Below are 26,822 nucleotides of genomic sequence, written 5' to 3'. Positions count from 1 at the left end.
CATTACAAAATACTACAACTGCGGAAAGGCTGTGTTAAGTTAAATGAGCTTTGGCTCAGGCCCTTGGTAACCCCAGTGAATATCAGCACCTTCCTCTAGGTATTAACTGTGCTAGAAGAAATGCTGGCCACCATTTTGCTGCACTGCTGGGATTTTTCTGGGTGGTTGTGTGTGTAGTGGGGGTGGGGTGTTGATATCTGATCTATTGCCTGTTTAGGGTTAACTGCTTTCTTAGTGCAGCTTGGATGAGCTATCACCATGTTCCTCCCCACCCCGTTTGCAGGGTAAAAGCTTAAAGTTTTTTAAAAAACAAATATTGTAGGGGGAACTTAATTCCTTTCAAATTCAGGGATGTAGCAAAAATCTATGCTGATTGGGGGCGGGGGGAGAATACAAGGAACGGAAAGGGGAAAGGACATGGTCCTGTACATGCCCTGGCAGTCCAGGTTGGAAGCGTATTTTTAAATAATACTAGTTTCATTTAGAGCTGGGCAATAATAATAATTAATATGGTCCTGCTGCCCTCCCCCACTAAAATAATAATAAATAAGTTTCCCTGTATTTATATCCATGCCTGACTGTGTGTGGCCTAGTCCCATTCATCATTTAGCTCCCACTGCAAAACTCTCTCCATTTTGCAAAATTATGCATGATACATTGAAGAGACAATTTGGGTTTCCCCCACCTCTCTGCTTCCCTTGAAGAAAGCAAGCCCTTGTCTCATTTGCATTAAACCCTTGCTTCTGTATAAGGGGAAGGACTTAAAGCCTATGGGATGGCTTTAGGGCTCTGCCCCTTGCTTTTGGCTTCTCTCTCACTCTCTTTCTCATTCTCTCTTGTGCTTTGATCTCTGCTTAACAACAGTAACGTCACAGGGACTATACAGGAGAGTTTTGTTGGAAGTTAGAAAGTTTTGCAGCCTCCAGAGGGCTGTAGCGGCAGTAGCAGCAAGCAGCATCCAAGGGACTCCTGGAAGGGGAAGAGAGAGAGAGAGAGCGAGCGAGAGAGAGAGAGACTGAGTCAGTCCTTTAGAAAACTGACTTTAGAAGAAGGAGACAGACATGGAACATCAGCTGCTGTGTTGTGAAGTGGAAACCATCAGAAGAGCCTATCTAGATGCCAACCTACTAAATGACAGGGTTCTGCAGACAATGCTGAAGGCAGAAGAGACCTGCTCGCCCTCTGTGTCCTACTTCAAGTGCGTGCAGAAGGAAATCTTGCCATATATGAGGAAAATAGTTGCCACTTGGATGCTGGAGGTTTGTATGTTTCAGAGATTTCTTTGCAAGCTTCTGCATTAATGAATAAACCCTGAATGACTCCCCCATTCCAGCCCCAGCTCTCTCCCCTCCCCCCCCAAAAAACCCCTCCTTCAGTACAGGACATATTGCTACCGATATATATTGACAGTCAAGAGTGTGATGGCTTTTATCCCCTTATCTTTTATTTACTTATTAACAATGAGGTGTCTTCGATAGAGGGAAAGCACACCCCCATCTCTAAAGAAAATAAATTCTGGGGGTCTTCCTTGAACCTTTTAGAATGAACTCAGTGCCAGAGAAAACAAAGTTTGAAAGCCCCACTTGGAAAAAGCCCCCTTAAGAGTCCTTCTCTGGGATCCCAGATGAGCACAGCAACTTCCCAGGCACCCCAACGCCCCACTCTTGTCTTAGGGCTGCAGTTAAACCTTGCCAGTTATTTTATTGGGATTTTATTTTAAATTAATATCCATGTACACGTATGCAAGTGCTGCCCGTGCCAGTATTATGCGCCATCTTTGTTCTTTTATTGCAAAGCAAAAGTGTTTATTAATAATTAGAAAATTAGCAAGTCCCCAGGAGCAAGCCAAGGAGGGCAGGGGGTGCTCCAGAAACGGGGGTCCCTGCTGGGGCTGTGGACAGGAGGATCGGCTGTTGGGCTCTGTCATTTCTTGGGGAAATGCAGGGTGAAAGTTTCTTTGTTCAGAGCAGAGAGCGAGCTGTGGTCACCCCTCAAAGACATGCTTGTGCTGCAGAAACTTTCAGCAAGGTCGCATGGCAAAATCCAGTTCAAATGCCCCACTCTCCTGGCAGGACATGTTTCAGGGCATTCCCAGCAGGAACTAGGGAGCCGGGGCTACATTTTCATGCCTTTTCCGAAGCCCTGGGCGCCTGCGATCTATTTTTAATTAATTTTTGAAAGCGCAGCACGTTGCCCTTGCTCTACGAAATGTCGCACGTTCCTTTTCTGAAGAGGGTGAGGGGGACCTTGTGAGTTTGATTTCGGGGTATCTCGCTGGACGCCCCCAGGTGTCTCATCAGCACGGGGATCGGTAAAGGACCCCCGCCGGGTCGTTTTCAGCCCTTTTTGGAGCTTCGGCTGATTTTTTAAATATTTTTAAATATTTTTTGAAAAGATGACGTCTGGGGAAATGGGGCTGGTGCTGGTGCTGCTGCTGCTCCGGACGCCACCTTTGTGTCTCGACCAAAGCAGAGAATCGGCAGCACCCTGGCAAATAAGAACAAAAACCTGGGATCCCAGCTCTGTCCCCGCATCATTTTGCAATTTATTTGCCTTTTTTAAAGCGGCTGCCGATCTGTGAGAATCCAGATTTCCCCTTTTTGCCAAAGCTCGGCTGCGGATTTCTAACGCCACATTTCCCTACTTTCTCCGTTTGCGACTTTCTCTTTCAGTTTCTTTTAAGTCTTTTCTCCACTCTTTGGGGGGAAATTTATTTCTGCCCCGTCACCCCCATACTCTGCCTTGCCCTTCAAGCTTTGGTTGGGGGGAGGAGGCATGGCTAGATTTAATAGTTGCTACAATTATTATTCGTTTCAACGAGCTCTCTCCTTTTCCAGGTTTGCGAGGAGCAGAAATGTGAAGAGGAAGTTTTCCCCTTGGCTATGAATTATTTGGACAGATTTTTGTCGTTTGAACCCCTCAAGAAAAACCGATTGCAACTTCTGGGAGCTACCTGCATGTTTGTGGCTTCAAAAATGAAGGAAACTATTCCTCTAACCGCAGAAAAACTGTGCATTTACACCGATAACTCCATTAGACCCGACGAATTACTGGTAATTTCATGTTTAGTTCATCTGGAAAAAGCAAGATGAGGAGAGAGGAAAATAAATAAAAATCAACCCCGACAGAGAAAATCGCAAGGCTCCTTCTTCAGATCTGCCCAGTGTGGCCCCCTACTTCACACTGAATAATTATGCGCAATTCACCCCGTAGAATTATTGCTCGTTCACCTCCAGCTCCCAGGCTAACTCCATTACTGCACATGGGAGCAACAGATGTAACTTACACGGCTATCTCAGAGTGTGGATCTGCCCCCCACCCCCACCCCCTCAGCTCCAGTAAGATGGCATGAAGGGGTTCCACGCGCTTCTTAGCCAGCGAAAGTTGGGCTTGTGAAAACTCTCAGCGATTGCAGACTAAATGATACAGTAGATTATTCGAATGAAAAAACCCCTAATATACTCATTATTACCTCACCCTAAGAGAAAGTACAGTACAACGGGTAAAAAGTGGGTGGCTGGCGCCCTCATGCGTTCCTAATGTGCAGTTCAGCAACTTGACTGGTTAATGGAGTGCTTCATTTCAGGGCTGCTGGGTGAGGATAGTCTTGCAGTAGTTTCATGCATAAAGGCAACCTCACCTTGGTACGCTCCTGCTAGTAATCCTCCTTAACAGCATCACAGCACCACTGGTGAGGAAGTGTAGTATTTTAGTCATCAGTCTCCCAATCATTCAGAAGTCAGTGCATCAAAAAGATGCCAGTGCATTAAGATTCCAGAATACAGTAAAACAGATGAAATTCACCTTAACTACTTCAGAAGCAATTGCTACATTTCAAAGCTATTTATAAGCAGAGCATCTAACTGTTTTCCTTCTTTTCCCCCTTTCCTCCTTTTTGTTTTTGTAGCAAATGGAGCTGTTTCTGGTGAATAAGCTGAAATGGAATCTGGCCGCAATGACCCCTCATGATTTCATTGAACATTTCCTTACTAAAATGCCTGTGGCTGAGGACACCAAGCAAATCATCCGTAAACATGCCCAGACTTTTGTGGCTCTGTGCGCTACAGGTATGCCCTGCACACTAAAATGGCGTGTTGTTCCCCTAACCCAACATGCACACCCACCCTTATCCCCAATTCCTAAGACTTCCCGTAGCGTTACCATACATCAAGTTCACAGAACTCAGTGCAGATAATTTAAGCACTGAGTGTTGTCCCCTGTTGTTTGCAGAAGGTGGATTACTTTGCAGAAGGTAAGTTTCTAAGAAGTTGCCTCTCTTCTGAGTTTAACATAAAGTAAATGCATAAAACTCTTCATGGAAAGTGATTAAATAAAAATATCTCAAAGAATCGCTAGATCCTTCTCCAGTGTATATCTAGGCCTATGCAGGCCTGTCAAAGAATCTCTGGCCTGGAGGCAGACTCCCTCATTGTGGATTCATTTTAAGGCAGTTTTGAAAGTCATTAGGAGGAAGAATTTGTATGTGGTTAGTTCTGTATTGCATTTCACTGGCATGTTTAAAATCTCCCTCATTCAAGTTTCCCCTTTTCCCATGCTGGTAGATGGTGGATTGCAGAAGGGGCACATGGCGTGGACGCTTTTCTGGCACAGGGCTGAGTCTGCTGTCCACACCCAGCTGGCCACGTGCTTTGCTGGAGGCATGTGCAGGGGCGGACTGCAGAGGAGCCAGAGACACTGACTGTTCCCCGGGCCAGGTTTCCAGAGGCCTGATCTTTGGTTTCAAGGGCACTGTGTGTGTGTTTGTGCTAATTCCTGGAAACCCCACGTGCACAAATGGTGTGCAGGCGTGCATGCATTTTATCCACTGAATCCTAATAAGAATAAGATGGGGAGCAAGGGATCAGAAGAGCAACACTGCCTTTATGATCTCCTCTAGATACCACTGTTCTCATGGGAAAGAGTGGAGGGGCTGGCAGGACAAAGGTGGTTTTTAAAGGATTGATTAGTTTTTCTTAAAATCCACTTCATGTGATTCCCTTCAGTGTGGCACGAGAAACCCAAATGTGGCAAAAGAATAAGGAATCAAAGGCAGTCAAAGCAAATGTTTCTTTGAAGGGAAGCCTGTAGCATCACATAAAGATGAATGTCAAGGATCGTGTTGACACTAATAAAAACTCACTGGAAATGAGTAATATTGCCTTTATGAATATGAATATTCATATCCAGTAATAGTTAAGTGAAAGGAGAGGTCATGCCTGCATGACACGGAGTCGTTCAGTCTGAAGAAAAGGTCTCTGTTAGTTGTATCTGGACTCCTCGTTGTTTTTGTGGATACAGACTAACACGGCTACCCCTCTTGTTTCTCTGTACTTGAAAGTTTAGGGTGTATTTAAAGCCAAAGAGCAAATTAATCTGTGATGTAAATTAGTGTTCAGTGGTATTACACAAGGAATGGATTTGGTCAAAAGATCCAAGGGGAAAAAAAAGCATTAAAAAAAATAAAAATAATTTATTGGTCTCACATAGTCACTCCCACTGAAGTGTCTGGCCTGGAGATACACCCATAGAATCGCTGAAGATAAATATATACATTATTGGTAGGGTTCAGCCTTGCCTTTCTCGTAGGCCTAAGTACAGAATGGCAGGCAGCTCACAAGTTTGATTGACTCCGTGCATTGCTCCTAATATGTGAGTACTACAGCCTCTCCAAACAGCTTTTAAAGGATTTGAAACATTTGTGGAAAATCAAATGTATTCTCCTAGACAGAGATTCAAACAGAACAATGAGATTGCAGTGAATTCTAATGTGTGATTGCCTGGTCTGAAGCCACCTAAGTTGTTAGTTGTATCTGGTGTTTCTTTATAGCTATCCAGTCTCCCCTTTGGATATGGGGATGTTTAATCTAGGTGGTTGTGCTGGCAGTGATAGTGATGAAAACAAGAGTAGTTCAAAGGTTGAAGCCTTGCTAGGAGTCCAGTACTTTGATCTACTGTCAGTGTTGTTATGGTTCTTTTAGAAAGCACATCCAGAGACTATATTTAACACTATACTCCTCACCGCATGGGTAGCTGGAAAATGGATCAGCGAATGTGACCCACGTTCAGAGAATTTTACTTAGCTTTTAAAAATAGCATGGAGGTCATCAAGATTATGGGACTTATTCAGCACTCCATTGAAGTCACTGGGAATATTACCTGAGTAAGGAGTGTTGAACAGAGCTGTTTGATCAGCTTTGGATTTTTATTTCATTTTTGGATGCCAAGATTTTTTTGTCTCTCTTCTGATGACTCCCTTGTTGGCTAGTGATGCCCAGACAAGATGAAGAACATGTGGTGTCAGCAGCATCTAACCGTCACTTTTTGATGTGTGATATTTTTTTCTGGCCAGCCCTAATCTAGGTGGATTGCAAACCTGTTGCACTTCCCTGAATACCCTGTGGGCCTGATCCAGAGCCCATGGAAGCCACTGGGAAATTGACTCCAGTGGCCTTTGGGTCAGGCCTTGTGTGAGCACTACTTGAAATACAAGGTGAAGGCAGGTGAAGTGTTCGAAGATGTGTATGTGTATTTGCTGCTGGTAGAAAAGATTACATAGAAAGGTGATGTTGAGTGGAATTCCCTTTATGGTCCCTCCTCAATTGTCTGCCTAATAGAAGGGGATTTGTTTTGTTTTTTAAATATACTTTCACCAAAGGATGCCTTTTTGCTGTGCTAGGTTAGAGAAGGAAATAAAAAATTACCAGGGGTTGTTTGAAGTTAACACATAATTGATCTTAATGAATGGGACTTTGGCTTGGCCAAGCAATGCAGGGATAACTCAAAAGGAAACAGGCCTTTTTTTGGCCCAAGTTAAGACTGGAGTTAAGGAAAAACTCCAGCTGTATACAAGCAAAACAATGAAAAGGAACAAATATTGGGAGCTTCAGCGTTTCATTGTGGCCCTCTCGTTATCTAAACATACCAGGCCCCTTTATGTTATTATTATTGTTCTTCTCTCCTCTCTTTCCTCCTCCCTGGTGGAGAGAGAAAAAAAAGACTTCCCTTTGAAACAACTTTGCTACAATTCTTCTATTCTCTGGCCTTTATAAAATTGGGAGACTCAAGGTATGTGACCAGTTGGAACCTGTTGCATCTTGCAGCAAGTGATTTATGTTCACAGTTTTGATTTGCCTCAATGAAAAGATTTTCATTCATAGCCCCCAGCTCTCCAGACGGATGGAATTGCTGCTCCATTTAAAAAGGAAAAGGGGTGACTCGCCTTGTTAGGAATTTTTTTTTAAAGCGCTGCAGCGCCTAGATGCCTGCTTTGTCCTCCCTTCAGGGTGGCTGGCATTCTTCTCTCTCCTCCCCCTCCTCTCTCTCTCTCTCTCTCTCTCTCTCTCCCCCTCTCTCTCTCTCATTCTCCCTCTCTCTCTTTTTAACAACGCTGAAGTTGTTTATTCTTTTTGGATGAAGTCTCAGATAGGCTACTGGGGATGTGTGCTTCAATTGATGGGGCCCCCTTCCCCATTGTGGCTGTGTCAGGTCTAATTCATCTCACCGAAGCCCCCTTGTTCCTGAGCGCTCAATAGCGCAAGATGAGGCGATGGAGGCTGACAATGATGCCACACTCTTCACTTGGGGGCATCCAATTACAGGCCAGAGGGGCCCCCTGATTAATATGCTGAAATTAGTGGCCTCTGCCACAAATAATTCCTTGTTGAGTTGCAACAAAAAGACAGTCCATGCTGCTTGTCTGGAGCGGTTATGGGGACAGACACAAACTGGTCATTTAAACTTCATTATTACGTTTCCACCTTGGACATACTAAGGGTGTGACTGTGAATTCATGTTCTTGTTTATTGCCCCCTTTAAAAGAAAAAAGCAAATAGGAATCCCAAACTTGCTACTGTCTGAATGGACTCATTAAACTTACACAATTTTGGCCATTTTTTGGGATGATAATTATGCAGAAACTAATAAACAATGGAGCTAATTCACTGTGACTGTGTATGTATATACAACTAAATTTTGGTGAATCAAATCTTCAGACCTGTTTAAACCAACAGAAGCCTCTCATTTTTAAGTATACCTAAGAAAACACACTAGTGATTTGTTTGAGTGAACGGATCAGATACTATCTCTGGGATGCATTTATTGGCAATGGTCAAACTAAATCTATTTAGATATCTTTTGGGAAAGAGTTGGGGAGAGGTGGGGGAGTGAAGAGGTAAGTTAGACCTATTTCAGATATGTCAAGATGTGACATGAGTTTAGATACAGATTGGCTTTTAGCTGGCAACATAGCACATAACAAACCCTTCCATACTTAATCACATCAATTTAATTTTGAAGGCACTTTCAATTTCATAGCGCTCTGGGCAAATTTCCCTTTGGAAGGTGGGTATGGGACAGGTCGGGGTACAGATGGAGTGGCAGAGATATAAACCCCAAACTGTACCTATAATACCTACAACAATAGGTGATTAGTATATATAGAGAGAGAATCCTGATGCTTTTACTGTTAAAGCCTTTACACAAAAGATATTAAATCATAAAGGAGATGAATGATTTAATATTTAAACTATTTCGTAGAGCCCCCCCTCCCCCGCTTAAGTTTTTCATGTCTTTGATTTAATTCAAGGGTTTGACAGATGGTTTATGTTTATACAGCAAGGGAGAAGTTGTACATTGTACATTTAATAATAGGTGAAGGAATGTATCTCAAGTTATTGTATATAAGGTATCATTTCCCTTTTCTCCCCTAAAAAGTTAGACATTTACTAGTACCACATTTCTTTTCCTCCTAATACTTGGTCAAGGGTGCACTTTGCCATGAATCAAAAATCAAACACATTCCTATATAGCAGAAAGAGCATTAAAATGTGGATTATTGCCCTTATTAAAAAAAAAAAGGGGGGGGGTGGGAATAACATTCTAATGGCAGAGATAGGCCTCTCAAGGAATCATGGGAGTGGCTTTGTAGAGAGACCTACAGCAATGCAGTCTGGAAGGGGGCCCAGCCTCTTGTCAGCATGGTGTCACATCAGAATGTAACTGATTGTCCGCCAATTCTTGGGACCCCCGTCACTTAGTTATGCCACATTTACATTAAATCCCTGTTGCCAGGATGGATGGCAGTGACTGACAAGAGACTAGGTTGAGACAAAGCATTTTTAAGATGAAACCTTAATTTAAATATGGAATATTCACCTCCTAACAGGTTTAAGCGGTCTCAATCTCTTTTGTTTTTGCTTTTGTTTTATATTAAAGTTATACATTTCTCTCTTTCTAACATAATTTTAAAGGTTTATGTTTTAAATGGTATATGATTCAGAGACTGCTTACATCACATAATGCACCTGATCTTGCAAATGCTTTAAAATGTGAATAGCTTTACTCGTGTGAGTAATCCCATTGATTTAAATGGGACTACTCACAGGAGTAAAGTATATTTATAAGTGTTTGCAGGATTAGGGCCCTAATATCCTAAAAATCCCTCAAAGGAATGATTAGCCTTTCAGGCCTTTCTCTAAAAAGGGTTTCTCACTCAGGTAAAGTTATTCATGTGCATAAGTACTTGTGGGATTGGGCCCTATAATTGCCTATATTGTTAAGTGACATTAGGAGGAATCTTTGTTTACATTCCTACAGTCTCTTAAGACTTATTATCTGGCAATCATATCTAACTCTTAGGCGTGACACAAGCAAGCTCATCCTAAAGAAATCAATTCTCTTTTTTCCCCGCTTCTCTCTTTAAACAGATGTTAAGTTTATTTCAAACCCACCTTCCATGATCGCAGCTGGGAGTGTGGTAGCAGCTGTGCAAGGCCTTCACCTGGGAAACACTAACACTTTCCTCTCCTATCAATGTCTCACACATTTCCTATCACAAGTTATCAAATGTGACCCGGTAAGTGATTCTTTCAATCTCTCTATCTTAGAGTTTTTTGAGTGTCTCACTGTAGTATATGATTTGACAGTAAATGCTGATCAAAGTACAACTTGGATGTGGTTTTTCAAATGTATTCTCTTTTGTTCTTCCCAGTGACTATTAGTCATCGTTATATACATTAAAAATCAGAGATTACGGTACTGCAGTTCATTGATATGAATACCATGGCCAGTTCTAATGTTGTTAAGACAAACATATCAACAAAGCAAAGGAAACTCTTAAATTGGTTTAGGACAATTGCTGAGGCTGTATTCGGTTTGCAGGTTATTAAACCAGCAGCCTATGTAGAACAAAAACCTTTAAAATAAGACAAGGAAATAGTTACTAAGATTGCAATAAATAGACTTCATGGTATCTCTGACCTTATCTCTGACCACTCTTGAGACCCTTTATTGTGCCAAGTGGTGTGAAATGCTTTTTTTAAGGGGGTTCTAATTATCTAATTTGGTTTATTACGTGCTAGACCTGCACAGTAGCTGGTATTGAATTCCCTTTTGGAACAAATGTTTGTCCCACGACTTTCTGACAAGGTAGATGGTCCTCACAGGACTCTCATTTTGCCCTGCAGCTTCCAGGAGATGCACATCAGTAACTAGTGAGCAATAAACCTTTCATGAGTGAATGGGCCAGGAAGGGAGCCTACAAGGAAGACCTAAAGTCAATGATCCATGTCATAATGGTGTGTGAAGTTGGGGCAGAGTTTAGCTTTGTTTTGTAACAATGTGGAAGACCAATAAATAGATGCTTTAAAAAGGTTCTTGTGAGGTCTCCAAGCTCTGGACAATGACTCAAATAAAGACAACCCTGTGGTTTGCAATAGAATCTTTGAGATGCTGTAAAACCCTTCATTTTATGTATTCATAAACTGAAGGTATATAATTCTTCTAACAACCAAACAACTCACACCCAAGTTAATATAAGGGGCTATGATATGTAGAATGTTAATGATTGTTAGCAAATCATGAAAGCATTGTAATGATTAGTTCCCATATAAGGGAATATTTTTGTGATATTTTGAATTTAGGTGATGCCAACATAGACAAATACTTCACTGCTGCTTAGTATCTGCCCATCCTAACTATTTCAAGATACTATACCACACAGTTCAGCAAATTATTTTTGCCCTTAGTATTACTAGAAGCAGAATTTAGTAGTACTGATTCAGTGCTGAAATGTTAAATACTCTTAAGTACTACAGATGCTTTAAGTATCCCACTGCTGAAGTGGTATTTACCTGTAATACTCTGGCTTATTTGTTAGGACCATGCAGGTGCTTAAGTGTATGCTTGAACTCTATCCAATTCAAGAAATTTGAATCAGGAACTTAGGAAGAAGCAAGCGACCTGCTATCAGCACCGATAGTGAATGTCTGATTTAAAAGAAAATACTAATTACAATTTTTTGATATATAACCTGAATTAGATTCTATCACATCGCAGAACTCTATATCATGTAGAACTGCAACATGTCCTTACATGATTTGACTTGGTCAATGTCAGAGCTCTTTGAAACAGGAAAGTACTTTTAATTAGAAGTAAAAGCACTTTGGGCACTGAGTTTTATTATTCATAAATAGTCTGCAAGGCCACAATCTGTATGAACTGAACTTAAAAGGAAGATCTTTAAGGTGAGTGGGAGGGAAACTTTTTTGATAATTATGTTTATGTCTTAAAATAACTAGATATTAAGATTTTTACATAGTTTGCTAGATAAAATAAGACATAGCATAAAGTTATATGTAAAAATTTTTAAGGAACCTCAGAAAGGAAAGATCACCTAAATCTTTGTTGTTTCTTTCCTTGTCTTCTGTATTAACATGATTTCTGTTCCCATGTTTATAATAAAGGTGAAATATCCTCTGCTATAATTATTCTGTGAATCTGACAATTACTTGATTTTCTACAAAAAGGGATCTCTGACCTTAGAGCTTACTACACATTTTTTATGAAACAAATTAACTTAACTGATGGATCAAACACTAATCCTGATCTTGAAACTTTTCTTAATAACTTTGTTTGGGTTGCTGATCCACAAGTGATGGCACATATTGCCATACATTTAATATCATGTGGATTCGATTGTTTTGAAGTATTTATTAGACTGATGCATTTTGACAAAATGGTTAACACTTTTCCTGATTGTTTGCTAGCTGGAGCAGATGGTCTGTTGGATTTCAGTTTTCATACTGATAGTTTTTACCTTAGTCTCAAGAAAGTTGAGTCTAAAGTAAAATGAATATCACCTGATTGAAATTCTTTTATGAACATGAAATTCATGTTTATGTTGGTAGGAGTCCAGTTTCCCATTTTGCCTTTGATCAGTGGTAATTAGAAGTCAGATAATCACAATTAGAAGTCTTGGGCTGTCTTCCATCATTCTATTCCTGACCCCATCATCCAAATGGACTGAATTTTGCCTGACATTCATTTCCAGGCCAGAAATTTGCTAAACTAGATTAGATTGGGTTTCCATGCTGTCTTTTAATACACTGGAATTTGCTTCTCTTGCCTGCCCACACTAGAGACACCTTCAAACATGTGTCTTTTATTCTTAATGAGACAGGCAATAACAAAGGATTTCCAAATAGATTTTGTTGTTGTTTGTTTCCTTTAGATCTGACCTTAAGTCTTATGCTGGACTGAATTTCAATCTGATCAGGTCTACTGTGTATGTTAAATAAAGGTATTTGACCACATCAGTAAGCTAGTAGGCTTTTTTTTTTTTTTTTTTTTTACTGAGCAGCTTAATTAATCCAGGAAGGGCTTATGACCTTGAACAAACTGTGGGCATTGAAAATTTGGGTAGTGAAGCAGAAAAGTTGTTGGGAGAAGTTATCAGACTAACACACAAGTTTTGTATTTGCTCCCAGTATTCAGAAGCTGTGAGTAGAATGGAAAAACAAAATTTAAGTGTAATACTGGGAATCAGTAATGTTATGCTAGTGATGAAAATGTACACAGTAAGTTTTTTTTTGTATGTAGCATTTTTGAGAAATTTAATATTCTTGCAGAGAAGCTGTTCATTTAATATCTATGTGAAAAAATAATTTGAACAAAAACATAAAACATTTCAAACATCACGTTGTTCATTAAATTGCAATTTAGCAGACAGCCTGTTTACAGTAAGCTGTAAAGATTGTATGTTATTTAACAACATACAATCAGAACTCAATCCACTCCTGCAGTCTCAGAGTGAAGATTTTTATCAGTACCCAAAAGGAAAAGAATAATCATGTATAGAAACCCCTCCTGAACTGTTTACAAAATGTATTCATTGCTTGTTCAATTTTATAAGTAAAACTAGTTCATATTTCAGTTTTCAGAGTCAAACATGTATGTGAGAGTGTTTCCAAAAAAACAGAGCCAGTGTTGGAATTGCTCTGAAACAACTGTGCATTGTCTTTCAGTGAGAAACTTGCCATCTAGTTATGTCGGAGTCAATCTGAAAGTGCCTAAACCTTTTGGAAGCGAAAAAGAAACTGTGTTTCCTTATTATTTCTATATATCTATTTATGTGTGTCATGGCATGCATGCTATCAGGAGTTAAAATGGGTGTCCTGTGGGATCTGAAGTCAGAAATGATCTGTCATATCTTGGGGAGTCTTGTTAGAGATCTCACTGGGAAGGCCAGAGGTATGTAGGAGTCAAAGGCATGATGACTTTAGGATATGAGGCGTTTCTTTTTGTCATTTAAAATACTGTGTGTCTCTGTCAAGAGGAAATATTACACTAGGGTTTAAACCAGAAAAGGTCATAGGTTATGTGTTTTCAGTGAGCTGTAACTGATGGTCTGATCTGCTTAGAGGTAGGATTAACCTCCCCCTCTCTCAGAAAGGACTTGCAGAGAATTGTTTGCTTGGTTTTCTAATCTTATTTTACCCCAAATGCCATGTGCCCTTATTGGTGGCAGAGAAGGTTCTTGTGGTAGTGGAATCAGTGAAAAGCTGGTGGATCACACAAGAAGCTTCTGAATGAAGGCAGAATTGAAACTGGGAGATAAAGAAAACAGCAGGCAGGTCACCCTCTCAGGAAAACAACATTCATTCTCAGTCATGCACATCCTAACACTTTTGACAGCAATTTATCATGGAAGACTGGGTTCACCGCAAGGGCTAACGCATGTCATAGGTTAAATCAGAAAAGGCAATACTAAAAGAAAACTTCAAAGTCCTTAATACACAAAGTTAAATATGTTGAGAAAAGCTCACAATGTTTGTTATAAATATATGAGTAAACAATGTGCCGGAGGAATTTTGGCAATATGCTGTGTGATTGTTTTGCTTGTTTAAGGCACTCCAGGTCTATGCCCATGCAATGGGCGTCCATGGCACTAAAGAATATCTAGTCCTGCATTTGCAGGAAGATAGACTGGATGATTGAACAGCTCTTTTCCATCTCTAATTTCTGTGATTTTGTGAATAAATAGATTTTGGATGCTTGATGTGCCGATTCTAACTGTACACTTAGATGCTCGGGGGGTTTCTTTTACCCATATGAAGTTTGAACCTGTGAGGTGCTTTGTGGTCTTAATTCCCATTGAAGTCAATGTGAGTGGAAAGTGCTCAGCACCTTCCTGGAGACATGAGACACTCAGCACTTAGCAGGATCAAGCTCATATTGAGCCATGAGTCACAGAGAGATTTGTCTCACTCTTAGTTGGTCTCTCTGTCTGTGACGGTGAGTGCAGTGGCAAGCTAAAAGGTTGGCAACACTTTCTAAATCATTGCCATGAGGTTACTGGCTGTTTGATGGTAGGTTGTGAAAGACCTGCATTCAGCAGAAAAGCATCCATTTTGGTCTTTTGGAATGCTGCATTTTTTGTTTAGATGTTTGCAGAGTTAGTAATCAATTAGCTAACGTGATCAGGCCATTGCTGAATATAATCAGAATATTAGTCATTAATACTTTGTATTTATATAGCACCTTTAATCTGAAAAGCTCTTCTTAAAATTTTTTTAGCCATTCCTTAGCTGGGAAGCCATTGTTTATGAAATGGCCTATATCACTTCTACTGGATCGTAGTACCAAGGCATTTTTGTTGTAAAGATAGAAATTACATAGCACCACAGTCTTGGGCCTAATTCTTGATCTCACTCCAGTTTTACGCTCAGTAACTGCACTGACTGCAAAATAGTAACTCCTGATTCACACTGCTATGAGTTCAGAATGAGGCTATTCGAATTTTTCCAAAAACACGGTGCATGAAACTCTCATACTCATGAAAGATGCCCGATCGACAGCCTTGGAGACAGAGCCCTCTGTTCATCTACAGAACACTTACAGTACAGGCAGAAGTATCATACGCTTCAACACATTGTCCCATCAATGTGCCTTTAGGGATGGAGGCATCATTACCAGTGGTGACATTATAGTTTAGTCTCCATGGCCCAGTCAGTCATTGGCTTCTTTCTGAGACTGACAACATTGGGCCAGTTAAGGTTAGCTGTGGTAGCAATTTGTTGAGATGCACACTTATCCCACTGGGACATGAACTGAGACTACACTCTCATTTGACATAATCCTCTAAATACCAGATGGCAAAAACCTGTGGCCCAACCCCTTGAGTTATCCAGTCTTCATCTCTCTCTCTTCCCTCCCCCCCTATATAAATGGTGTTACATTTTTATTTGCCTTCAACAAAAATAGTATTAGGCACATAGTTTTATATATTTTCTAAAGGTTTATGTTCCCCCTCCCCTTTAATCTTCTCTAGGATTGTTTACGAGCTTGCCAAGAACAGATTGAATCCCTCCTCGAATCCAGTCTACGCCAAGCACAGCAACACAATATATCTTCAGAAACAAAGACTGTTGAGGATGAAGCAGACCTTTCCTGCACACCCACTGATGTGCGAGACGTGAACATTTAAGAGGACTTCTACAAATCGGTTTGTTTGGCAATGAGAGCAGACAAAGAAAGGGCATCTGAGAAGGAATCAGCATCAGGATCTCTCCCCCAGAAACCCTTTTCTCCAGGACATTTTTATACCAGAAGGGAAAGCTTCACTCTTGTTATTTTTTTCCTTGCTCTTTCTCCCTTCCATCTGTGACTTCAAACAAACAAAAAATACCCCAAAACTGTCTTAAAAAAAAAAAAATAATAATAATATTTGCATGACCCCAAGGGGTTTGTGCTACAAAAAATAGAGGATTTTATACAATAATAATCAACTAGTTTTTATGTTAAAGTGTTCTTGTCTGTATGTTGTAAAAATAGACATTAACACACAAAATGTCTCCAGGGGAGGTATTAGATTTGATTTCTTACATATAAAACAAACAAAACCAACCAACGAACCATTTTTAAAGTAGAAGAGGGTTTTTTTTAATAGAAAATGACATATTCTTTTTGTTTTTTTCCTATAAAAAGCATAGCTTTAACGCAGTTCTAGGCTTTTCTGTATCTTGCTTGCTTATGCATTTAGTCACTTTATAATTCATCTGTAAATGTTTATTTTATTTTCTTAGGTTTTTATCCTCTTCACCTTATAAATGGTTAACGTAACCCATAAGTTAGTGTATTTTAGTATACAGCATTATTATATGTTAATCTTTTGTACCTGTGGATTGCCTGTGCATAAGGCTTTTGTAGGGTTCCAGCTTAGCATTGTCGGGGAAGGGCCAATGTACTACTCATACGATACTCTATTATAAAGAGAAACCGAAATATTGACATAATATATTATATTTTTGTAATCTTCATATTTTTGTAGTTACCTGTGTATAAAATGCTGGTCTGACCCAACAGATATTCAGCCTCATTATGGTCAGGTTCAATCCACAGCCTAGTCTTTTTTTTTTTTTTTAAATATTCTAAAACCATTCCATTCAAAGCACTTTCAGTCCATTAGATATAGGAAATACGTTCTTTTATTATGGGAATTTTTTTTTAAATGGAATGGTTTGGAAATATATACGTGCTTGTGCGCAAACTTTGAATTGCAAAGCAAGTGCATTTAACTATGGTGTTAGAGGAAAGGTGATTTTTTTTCGAAGGTTGTGTTCCAGTGAGAGAAATTGCATTCACAAATTGCCAGGATATCTTCCTATCCTTTTCTATAGAAAAGTTGAAGTTTAGAAATCCTTTGATGCCAACTCACGTTTGTAAATTAGGGGCCTTAAAGGTTCACGTATAGGACACATAGTTTAAGGATTGTCTCTAGATGTTTTACAACTGAAGGTTTTTAAACACTAAAATATATAATTTATAGTTAAGGCAAAAAGAATATTTATTGCAGAGGATGTTCATAAGGCCAGTATGATTTGTAAAATAACGCAATCGCCCCTTGATTTTAAAAAAAAAACCTTTCTACCCTTGATGTTGCAGTTTTAACACAGCTTATTAAGGAAAAAAAAAAAGACACTCTTTTCAAAAACAGTGTATTTGGCCCCATATTAGACATTTCCAAAAACTATCTAACCATCAGAAACGCCATAGTTAAAAAAGAATAGATTTGGTGTACTTGAAAGGAGTTCTTATTCCAATATATCCCCCAGTTGTTGTTTTTTTATTTAGCTACAAATAGAAAATTTGCACATCTTGGCTATGTATCTTTTTATTATTATTGTAGAAAGTAGCTGAAGGGACGTGGACATAGCTGTTGAAGTTGATGCTCGAGGAGAATGTGATGGTGAAATGTATGTGAGAAAACTGCCGCTAAGGTGTTGATTGTAAAAAAAATTTAAAAAAGAAAAGAAAGGAAAAAAAGAAAAAAAAGGAGTGGATGCTCCATTTTTATTGAGCTGCTATGGATAAATTCCCAGCATGGTTTGAAAAAAAATTAACATTGCTTTCTGTATCTTTGTCATTGTGTTTTGCTGCTATTTTATGGATCAGTTTTTTTTGTTTTTGTTTTTTGTTGTTATACAATGTCATATACTGCCATGTTATAGGTTTTAATTTTCTCATAGAAAATTATATTATTGACATCATTTTTTGTAGATTTTTTATGTGATCAATTTTTACTTAATGTGATTATTACTGCTCTATTCCAAAAAGGTTCCTGTTTCACAATACCTCATACTTCAGTTAACCATGTTTAGACCAGGTTTTAATGTTCGTACACAGTGCCTCATAGTTCTACTGCAAACTGAAATGCATTGAACATTATTCTGAATGGGTCTCGCGATTCGCAACTAGGTTGCATTAATTTAAAAACGACAGACATTTCAGAAGATCAAGTAATGTCAGTTTTTTTGTTATGCGTTTTATAAAGCTGGATTCTTTGTCTGATCTGGGGTTTATTATCATAGTAGTTTTAAGATGTGTTATTAGCCACATTGATATATGAAAGGTGCATTATAATATAACTCTTATATGCCACTTGGTGTTGTTCCCCATCAGCTGGGACTCATCATTTGGTATGATAGGTTATCTTCTGGAACTCTAAGTATTTTGTGTGTTTAATCTGTTATAATATACTAGGGTTTTTTGTTTTGTTTTTTGTTAATTATAGCATAATGCTAATTTAAAAAAGCCTGTAAATCTCATAAATAAGCCAGCTAACAGAGTTGTATGCTGAAGAATAATCTAGCTGTTGCCTGTATGCTGCTAAACCAAAACAGAATTAGAACTCATTTTGAGGGCAAATGCAGTTAAGATCCTACATAGTGTATAAATAAAGCATTGCAATGCTACTAGCAGTCGCAGGACCCAGGAGGACTGGATACATTCTGTCCAAATTTCAGGAACATTTCTTACTGCTTACCTCATGAACACTTCTGTTTGTGGCATCTCTGTGTCTCTGAACCAAACATGATTATTGCATTAGTGGTTGTTGGTTATATGTGTTACACTGAGTGGCAGTGCATACTGCAAATTTCTTTAAATATGTATGTACTAAAAGGCCAAATCCTGATAAACAGGTTCATGTGCCAACAGAGATGCTTTATTTGTCACATTATTATAACAATCTATAGTAAGCAAGCAATTCAGATTTGTACATTTTTTTATATTGTACTTATTGGCATCACTGGTCTGAAATGCACATTTTCACCAACAGACCTGTAACAGACAAGTTTCCAGCAAAAGAACTAAAGTCTAGAAATAAAATTTGTAAAACCCAATGCCTGTGTGCTGTGGTTTTTATTAGCTTCATGAATGTAAATTTGCAGTTTAACAGCACACAGCAGTTTTTAATCAACTGGAATCTGATGTAGTGGGCAAACCACGTGGCATTTTCTTGTGTTGACACTCCATGCTTTAAAGTTTGCAGTGTTTAAATAATTCATTCTTCAACATCTCTAGGAAGTGACAGGTATTTTGGCAATGGGTCAGTCAGCACGAATTCATAGAGATGTATATATTAAATGTCAACGTTTTTTTTTTTTTTTGGCTTAAGATTTTCTTTTATGCCTCTATCTCAACTAACCAGCTGTTTGGTAGATATTTTCAATAATAAGTAAAATAAATTAGGATTTTGATGCTACAAAATTATTTCTAGTTTTTAAGTTTACCAGAGTAATGGAAATGTCCCCTTTAGATAATGACTAGTGTGTTTCAAAGACAGTAGTGTTAGATTTTTATTTCCCACCTGCCTCCATTGTGTATTACTACTGATAATTCAAATAAAGTAGTAGGGCATAAAAGTTAAAAATACATATTTTTGTTTGCAGAGCTTAACACTAGTAAAGGGCAATATACAAAATAGGAAAAGAATTGAACTAGGCTTGAAAAAATAACACTGGTAGATATGTGCTGGATCATTCAGCAAGTTAAGTGTGTGTGTGTGTACATCCAATGTATTGTTTATATATATATGAATACCAAACTAAAGTTAGGTTGAATTATATATGATCATTTCCCTATCCGAAGTCCCAAAGGCGAGTTCTTTTTATCCCAAATCTCTGTTTTGAAAATTGGGGAAGTTATTTCTCACTAGCTACATCAGTCAAAGGATCCAGACTAAAAGCAGACATACATTTCCCCCCTATCCCATCATGAAAACATCTAGAGCCTGACTCATAAGTTTCCTGGGCAACTGGCATGTGGCCAGTGTAACACCTGCCAGTTAGACTTCACAGCACACTACAGTTTTCATGCAATAAATACACCAAAACTTTTAAGAAAGTTGTCATCATCTAATCTGGTAACCTGATTTGGTCACACTGCAGTTACCCAATGCACAGGTATCCTCATCACAAAAATTGTTACAAGTGGCACTAGTTGGTTCCCTTACTGGCTCCCCTTACAGAGAGAGACTGAATTATGTGGTCTACACTAGCACTTTCCTCTAGAAAGGGTCCCTCCTTAAAAGGATTAAGGCATGCTGATGGGTTGGTGGGGGGATATTTGCATGATGGAAGAAGAGAAGACCTAAGCTAAATTCAGAATGAGTTTAAATAGGTCTGAAAGAGTCTAAACTAATGGTGGTCAAACAGTACCTATTATTTTTCACAGGATTTTTTTTTATCCTAGCTTAATTTACACCACTCACATTCTCACTACTTAGAAAGTAAGATACTAAGTACATCTTAGACTTGGTTCTGATCTCCTGGTTCCTGGGATCAGACTCGTGGTTCCTGAGCTCTTGCTCGTCTCCTAATCCTGGTTTCTTGACCTGGCCTGATTCCTGGTATCTGTCTCACAGTTCCTAATCTCAGCTCTTGACCCTCTGGTTCTGAATTCTGACTGGTTTACGGACCTTGCACTAACCACTAGACCGGGCCATATATGTCCCAGTCCTGACAGTTTGTATGGACCATATAGTAATCCCCAAGAGGGTGGGCACAGTGTGAGAGGTATGGAACCAGCAGCCCAACTACTGCCGCCCACCTACAGGCGGATAACCAAGTCATGCAGCAGACCTCTGAGAGTCGGCTGTTGAGGGATCAAGTAAGCCAACACTGCTTTGGACCCAGGCTACTGTGCCCTATCCTGAACAGGGGCCTGTGATACCTCTTCCAGAACAATTCAATGGGAATCGCCAGCAGTTCTGGAGCTTCATGAACCAATTCCACCTTCAGGTCTTGTTGCATCCCCCGACCCAAGCCTCTGACCCAGCCCAGGCAGGCTTGGTAATCAGCTGACAGGGCAGGCATTGGACTGGGCCTCCCCCTTGCTGGAAAGTAACAGCTCAGTGGTGTCAAATTAGAATGCCTTCCTCCAACCTATATCAGCAATCTCTGAAGACCCGCATCATGCATGTCTGGCTGAGGCTGCTCTAAGCAATCTCGGGCAGGGGCAAGGTACTGTTGCTTCCTACGCCACATTTTCCACCATCTCACGGTGAACACAGAGTGGAATAAGGCAGTGCAGCAGTACCAATTCTGGTGGGGTATGTGAGAAGAGATCAAAGATGAACTGGCCCACATGGAGACACCCCCGGATCAGAACACCTTCATTGATCTCACCATCCACATAGATAATTAGGGGGATGGAGGGAGGGAAAGGGCCCCTAAAACCTCCCTGTCCACATATTGTTACCTTGACACAGGTTCCATTCACTGAATCAAAACAGCTGGATCTGGCTCATTGACAGATCACTCCTTATGAAAAGGAACAATGCCTTTGGCACCAGCTATGCTTCCATTGCAGTGAACCTGGATACACTATTTCTGTCTTTCATACATGAGCCCCAAGGAACCTGGGAAATGAGTTGTCTCCAGTTCAGTAAGGGGAACTGGGTTGGGCTCTGTGAGAAAAGAATTCCCTCGCACCTCAATCCGGCCTGGGATATGCAACGAGCTGCGTTTGGGGGCTTCCCACTTGCAGGTGCCTATTCAGCTGTGCATCCCCAGGGAGCCCGAACAGATTCCCATCCAATGGGCCTTCATCGATTCAGGAGTAGCCAACAATTTCATATATGCAGTGGCAGCTTGGGGCCTGCAGATTTCTTTGCAATGCAAGGCCACTCCAGAACTAACAGAAACTATTGATGGGGCCTCTCTGTCTTCATGTCCAGTAATCAAGGATACAGTTCTCCTGGAGCTGTTATCCAGGGGCACCGAGAAACATTGTGATTCAGCATGATTCAATCCCTGCACAGCACTTCTCTCTGATTCGTGGAATCTGCTGGCTGACCCTTCATAATCCCCTCATTCACTGGCAAGAACAGGAGGTCAGTTTCCCTTTAGAATTCTGTCAGCAGTATTGTCAGGAACAAACCAACATTGCCCCAGAACCTGGACCCCAGAGGGCTCAGGCAGAGATGATCACTCAGGCAAGGACACGTGCCAAACCTACATCAGAACTCTCCCTTAAATATCTCACCTATGCTGATGTATTTAAAAAGAAGAATACAGAAAACCTCCCTCTGCGCTGATACCACAATTGTGCCATAGAATTGCAGCCGGGAATGCACTGGGGTGGATTTATGCCATGTTGAAACCCAAGCTGGCTGTCCTACATGAATGCCTCCAGCAGAACCTGGCCAGAGGGTTCATCTACAAGTCAACCTCACCAACTGGTGCACCGGTCCTCTTCATCAAGAAAAAAGATGGCAGTCTCTGACTCTGTGTCAACTACCGAGCCTTAAGCCAGGTAATTATCAGGAACTGGTATCCACTACCCCTGATTCTGGAATTATTGGACCCAATAGGAGCCACACATATATTCAACAAGCTGACCTCTGGGAAGCCTACAACCTCATGCACAGGAAAGCTGGGGATGAATGGAAGACCACCTTCCATACTTGCTATGGCCACTTTGAATATTTAGTCATGCCGTTTGGGCTGACAAATGCCTTGGCAATCTTCAAACATTTTATTTACTTTGTGTTATGAGACATATTGGATCAGTATGTGGTGATCTATATGGAGAATACATTGGTCTTTTCAGACAACCCTTACAAGCATACCATTTATATCCAAATTGTCTGGAGAAGCTACATGATCTCTAGCCAAGCTCAAGAAATGTGTGTTCGTGTGAAAGTCTCTGTCAAAAGACAGAATTTTGCTTTTTCCAAAAAGCAGAGTATTGTAGTGAGTTTTTTATTCTTTATATTTATCTAAATCTCCTTACAGAAGCAGAACATTAAATGCATAGTGCATGGAACTCGTTTGTAGATTAAGCTTAAGGACCTAGGAAAGTTAGGTTAAGTACATTTCATTGTTAAAGATTCCAGAATGAATGCAATAGAAAATGGTGTCCCCAATTTATCCACAGAACAGGTTCACCATAGGCAGCAACATTGCAAACTTCCCTACCAATATGTAGGCTACTTCATTGAATTCTTTCTGCTTCCCTCCCACTTTTGCCCAGGAAGAACCAGCCTTTTTATGGTAGCTGCAATTTTCTTCTGAAGCTCATAATATTTGAAAAAGCTTCCCTTTCTTATTGATTCTGTGTTCAAATCTCACCCCAAAAAACGCTCTTTATTCTTTAACTTTTAACTCTTGACTTCTCTCTTTCTCAGTTATTATTTCTCTAACAGTATTATTTGATTCTTGTAAAGCGTGTTGTTGTGCAATAGTTTGTACAAGAGACCTTATAGAAAATAAAAATGTATTATACAGATATCATGGGCCAGATCCTCAGCTGATAAAAATGGTCATATTTCCATCAACTATAACTACTGAGGATCTGGCCCAGCACTTCAATTTATATAACCTGGTGTCTTTCATCCCCACGCCCCCACCCATTTCTGCCCTCACATCAAATCCTAAATTCCACTCATGCTCTATTCTCCATGCTACTCAGCTGTTCTAGATAGGTAGTACCAGAAAGATGTATCAAGACAATACAGATTCATGATGAGTTTGACCCAAATTGAAGTCTCACAGACCACATCACACTGGAGATTTCCTTCAGGTAGCAAAGACACAGCAGATGTAACTTCAGATTATTTTAAAAGTGGCACCATTGTCTATTCACATAGATCTGTTATTTGCATTGGACAATGAAGAATCCAGTTTTCCATTTTTTTTTTAAGTTTTAAAAAACTGGCAACTGTTTACCATGAATGAGTTGTGGTTTGTTTGGTTTCTTGTAAAGCAGGTAAAATGGGTCTCAAAAAATTCAGTGTGTCCACACATATATTGTAAAAAATGCCAGTTAGAGAACAATGTAGGCATGTGTTTTTAAACTACCATTCGTGCAGTCTGGTCAGGACTGTGTGACACAGTATACAGTGTTTTGTCATCCAAGGAATGTCTTTGATCAAGAGTTTATGCAAGAAGGAAAAAAAAAAAGCCATGAAAACCTAATCCGTTCCCACAGTCCAGTAAACGTGAGCTGGACAAACACTGGACAATAGCAGTAAAGCTTGCTGCTAGAACAATAGCTGCAACTAAAAAAATTAAAGGGCTGCTGACTCACAGTTCCTACATTCAAGAAAGATTCTATGCAATGTTGATTATTCCCTGGGATCCTGAAGATTAAATTTTCATTATATATAGTATTTAAATAAAGCAGTAAGATATGCTGGTATTGATCCTGTTTGGTACAAAGCCTAGATGGGGAGCGTATATAGGCATAATTTAATCTTTTTCTACCTAAACATTTTGCTAAACATGTGCAACCTCATTTGAAATTATGTTACAAACAATAATTGTCACTTTGATTATCTCTAGTGTCAAACTGTACAGTAAGCCACTGTCTTAGTTGCAGAGCAAATTCTCTATGAATGAAGTGGTACTTTCTACCTTTTCAAGACAAAAGCTACATGCTGCTTCTATAAAGTACCCAGAAATCTTGTCAACTTAATTTTGAAATGCCGAAGTGTGTGTACATGCTAGCATCCATATTTGTTAATTACATGAGTACATGAAAGCCACAGAACATTTTAAAGCAAACTTTGTATCATGCATTTTTAGAATCAGTATATAATTAGCGTGGCCTAATTTTCACCTTTCACACATTTCAGCTAAGAATGCAATTCCAAGTACTACCTGTTAATGAAAAACTTCCAAAATCTGTGTCTTTACTTCACACTTTTTTAGTCATGTCTCAGAGGAGCTTGGTGAGTTCTCCCCCCTCCCCACACTGTTGTATAGTGTGCTATGCATCAATTGATTGAACCTCATGCTTCAAGGTTTAAACCAATCTCCAACTATTAGCGATCAGGATGAGATTGAATGTTGGGAGCAGATTACTTCACATCTGTGTACCACAAAGTTCTTACACTTTCATCTGGAATGTCTGGTACTGGCCACAGTCAGAGACAGCATATAGACTAGATGGACTAGTCTGCTCCAGTTTGGCAATTCCTATGTGCCCATATATTTTTAACTATACTGTAATTCTAAACAGTATTTATAGAACAAACATCAGCATCACACCAAAATTATCAATGTAATCATGGTGGAAATTGTTCTGGGAGTAGTCACAATGATAAGGAGTCCCAACCCAGTGCTGATAACCATCATCTTCATCTCCAGAAAATGCTGTTCATTCAAATCTCCACCATTCCCTTTTAAGTACACTTCAATACGTAAGAATTAAAACAACTAGTCAAAAATTTCAACAGGACATCTAGAATAACTGCACTACAGTACTGTATTATATTTTGGGAAAGAATCTGGAAAAATAACTACTATTAAATCACAATTTTGAAGTACTGTATATAATGAAAGATGTAGATTTAATTATTTCTTGTGTCACAAGGCCAGTATTAGATCCTGACATTAGTAGTGTAACTTTTATAAATATAAATTGAATTTAATACTCTTTTTTTGATATGCCTAAGTGTGGAGTCCGATATTATTAAAGTTTACCTTAAACTGCACATTGGAAAGTAAATTCCACATTTGGCATGGCAAATTCAGATGCACACATTTGGCATTTAATTCTGATGCACACAGAACAAAAGGTGTTGACAGTAGAATTTATGGATCTAAAATTTCAAAAACCTTGCAAATTCCGATCAATCTAATCTCTTTCTTAGGTGTAAGTCATATCCTTTAATGGGTATCAGTTTTTTCCTAAAGCACATTGGAACATTAGGGCGTAAGTGGATTTATTATTGATTTACCTCCATTTGTTCCAAAGGTGGAAAGTGTATTTACAGATGAACTGTAAATAAGTACAAATACACTATAAGTCTCTAAAGAAAATATAATATATTTTGGTGCTTTAGAATGAGGATTCAAAAGTATAGCAGTCTTGATCTATTGTTTATAGAAACAAAGTTCAATAATTGTATTTCATGAGACCTTATAAATGTGTCCAATATATCTAGAAATAAAGTAATTAAATAATGATTATTTTTCTAGACATTCTACACAAGTGGTTCCCAATATGCTTGTTTATTCACCCAAAATACCCACAACAAACCCAGATATTTTAAACCTGAAGTCTTAATTTTCTTCCTCCAATAAGATGAAGTAATTCCAAAGAGCTAGGAATGTTAGCTGACCAAGTTTCTTTTGCACAAGTTCCATGGATTTTCTTTCTAGAATTTACTGCCCCTTGAGTTTTTACTTACTAGTTTCAGAGGGGTAGCCGTGTTAGTCTGAATCTATAAAAAGCAACAGAGGGTCCTGTGGCACCTTTAAGACTAACAGAAGTATTGGAGCATAAGCTTTCGTGGGTGAATGCCCACTTCATACTTCTGTTAGTCTTAAAGGTGCCACAGGACCCTCTGTTGCTACTTACTAGTAGTAATTTAATTTCAAAAGACCATGAGATAGAATGCAGTATGATTGAACTGGCATTCTAAATTTTACTTACAAACCCAAAAGTAAGTTAGCATGATAATGCCAAGAGTTGTTAGCTTGTTTCAGATAAGACTGATTGGATCTGGACCAGCCTGACTACTACTACTGTGGTGCCCAGGAAGGAGGAAGCAGCTTGCAGGGCTGGCCCTACCATGAGGCGAACTGAGGCGGCCGCCTCAGGTGCCAGACTGGGGGCGTGGGGCGCGTCACTAGGACCCAGAGTGTAGAAAATGGTGTCTGCTGCTGGTGCATATGTATTCTCTCTGCTCTAGATGCACAGAGATGTGGAGTGCTGTGCTGGAGGAAGGAGGGTACAAGAGACATAACAGGCAG

The 26,822-nt window shown here is 39.5% G+C and overlaps 1 protein-coding gene across 1 annotated transcript; it reads left to right on the top strand.

The window, feature by feature from the left end:
• Positions 1-1,061: 1,061 nt before the first annotated feature.
• On the top strand, positions 1,062-15,763 carry CCND1 (cyclin D1). Its single transcript, XM_065403689.1, has 5 exons — positions 1,062-1,259; positions 2,838-3,053; positions 3,908-4,067; positions 9,705-9,853; positions 15,608-15,763. Exons 1-5 carry the CDS (start codon positions 1,062-1,064, stop codon positions 15,761-15,763), a joined length of 879 nt encoding a protein of 292 aa, XP_065259761.1.
• The last annotated feature ends 11,059 nt before the right edge of the window (positions 15,764-26,822 follow it).

This window comes from Emys orbicularis, chromosome 4 (genome assembly GCF_028017835.1).
Source record: "Emys orbicularis isolate rEmyOrb1 chromosome 4, rEmyOrb1.hap1, whole genome shotgun sequence".
Lineage (NCBI taxonomy): Eukaryota > Metazoa > Chordata > Testudines > Emydidae > Emys > Emys orbicularis.
Note: the sequence above shows the minus strand (reverse complement) of the source record. Positions and strands in the feature narration are given on the sequence as shown.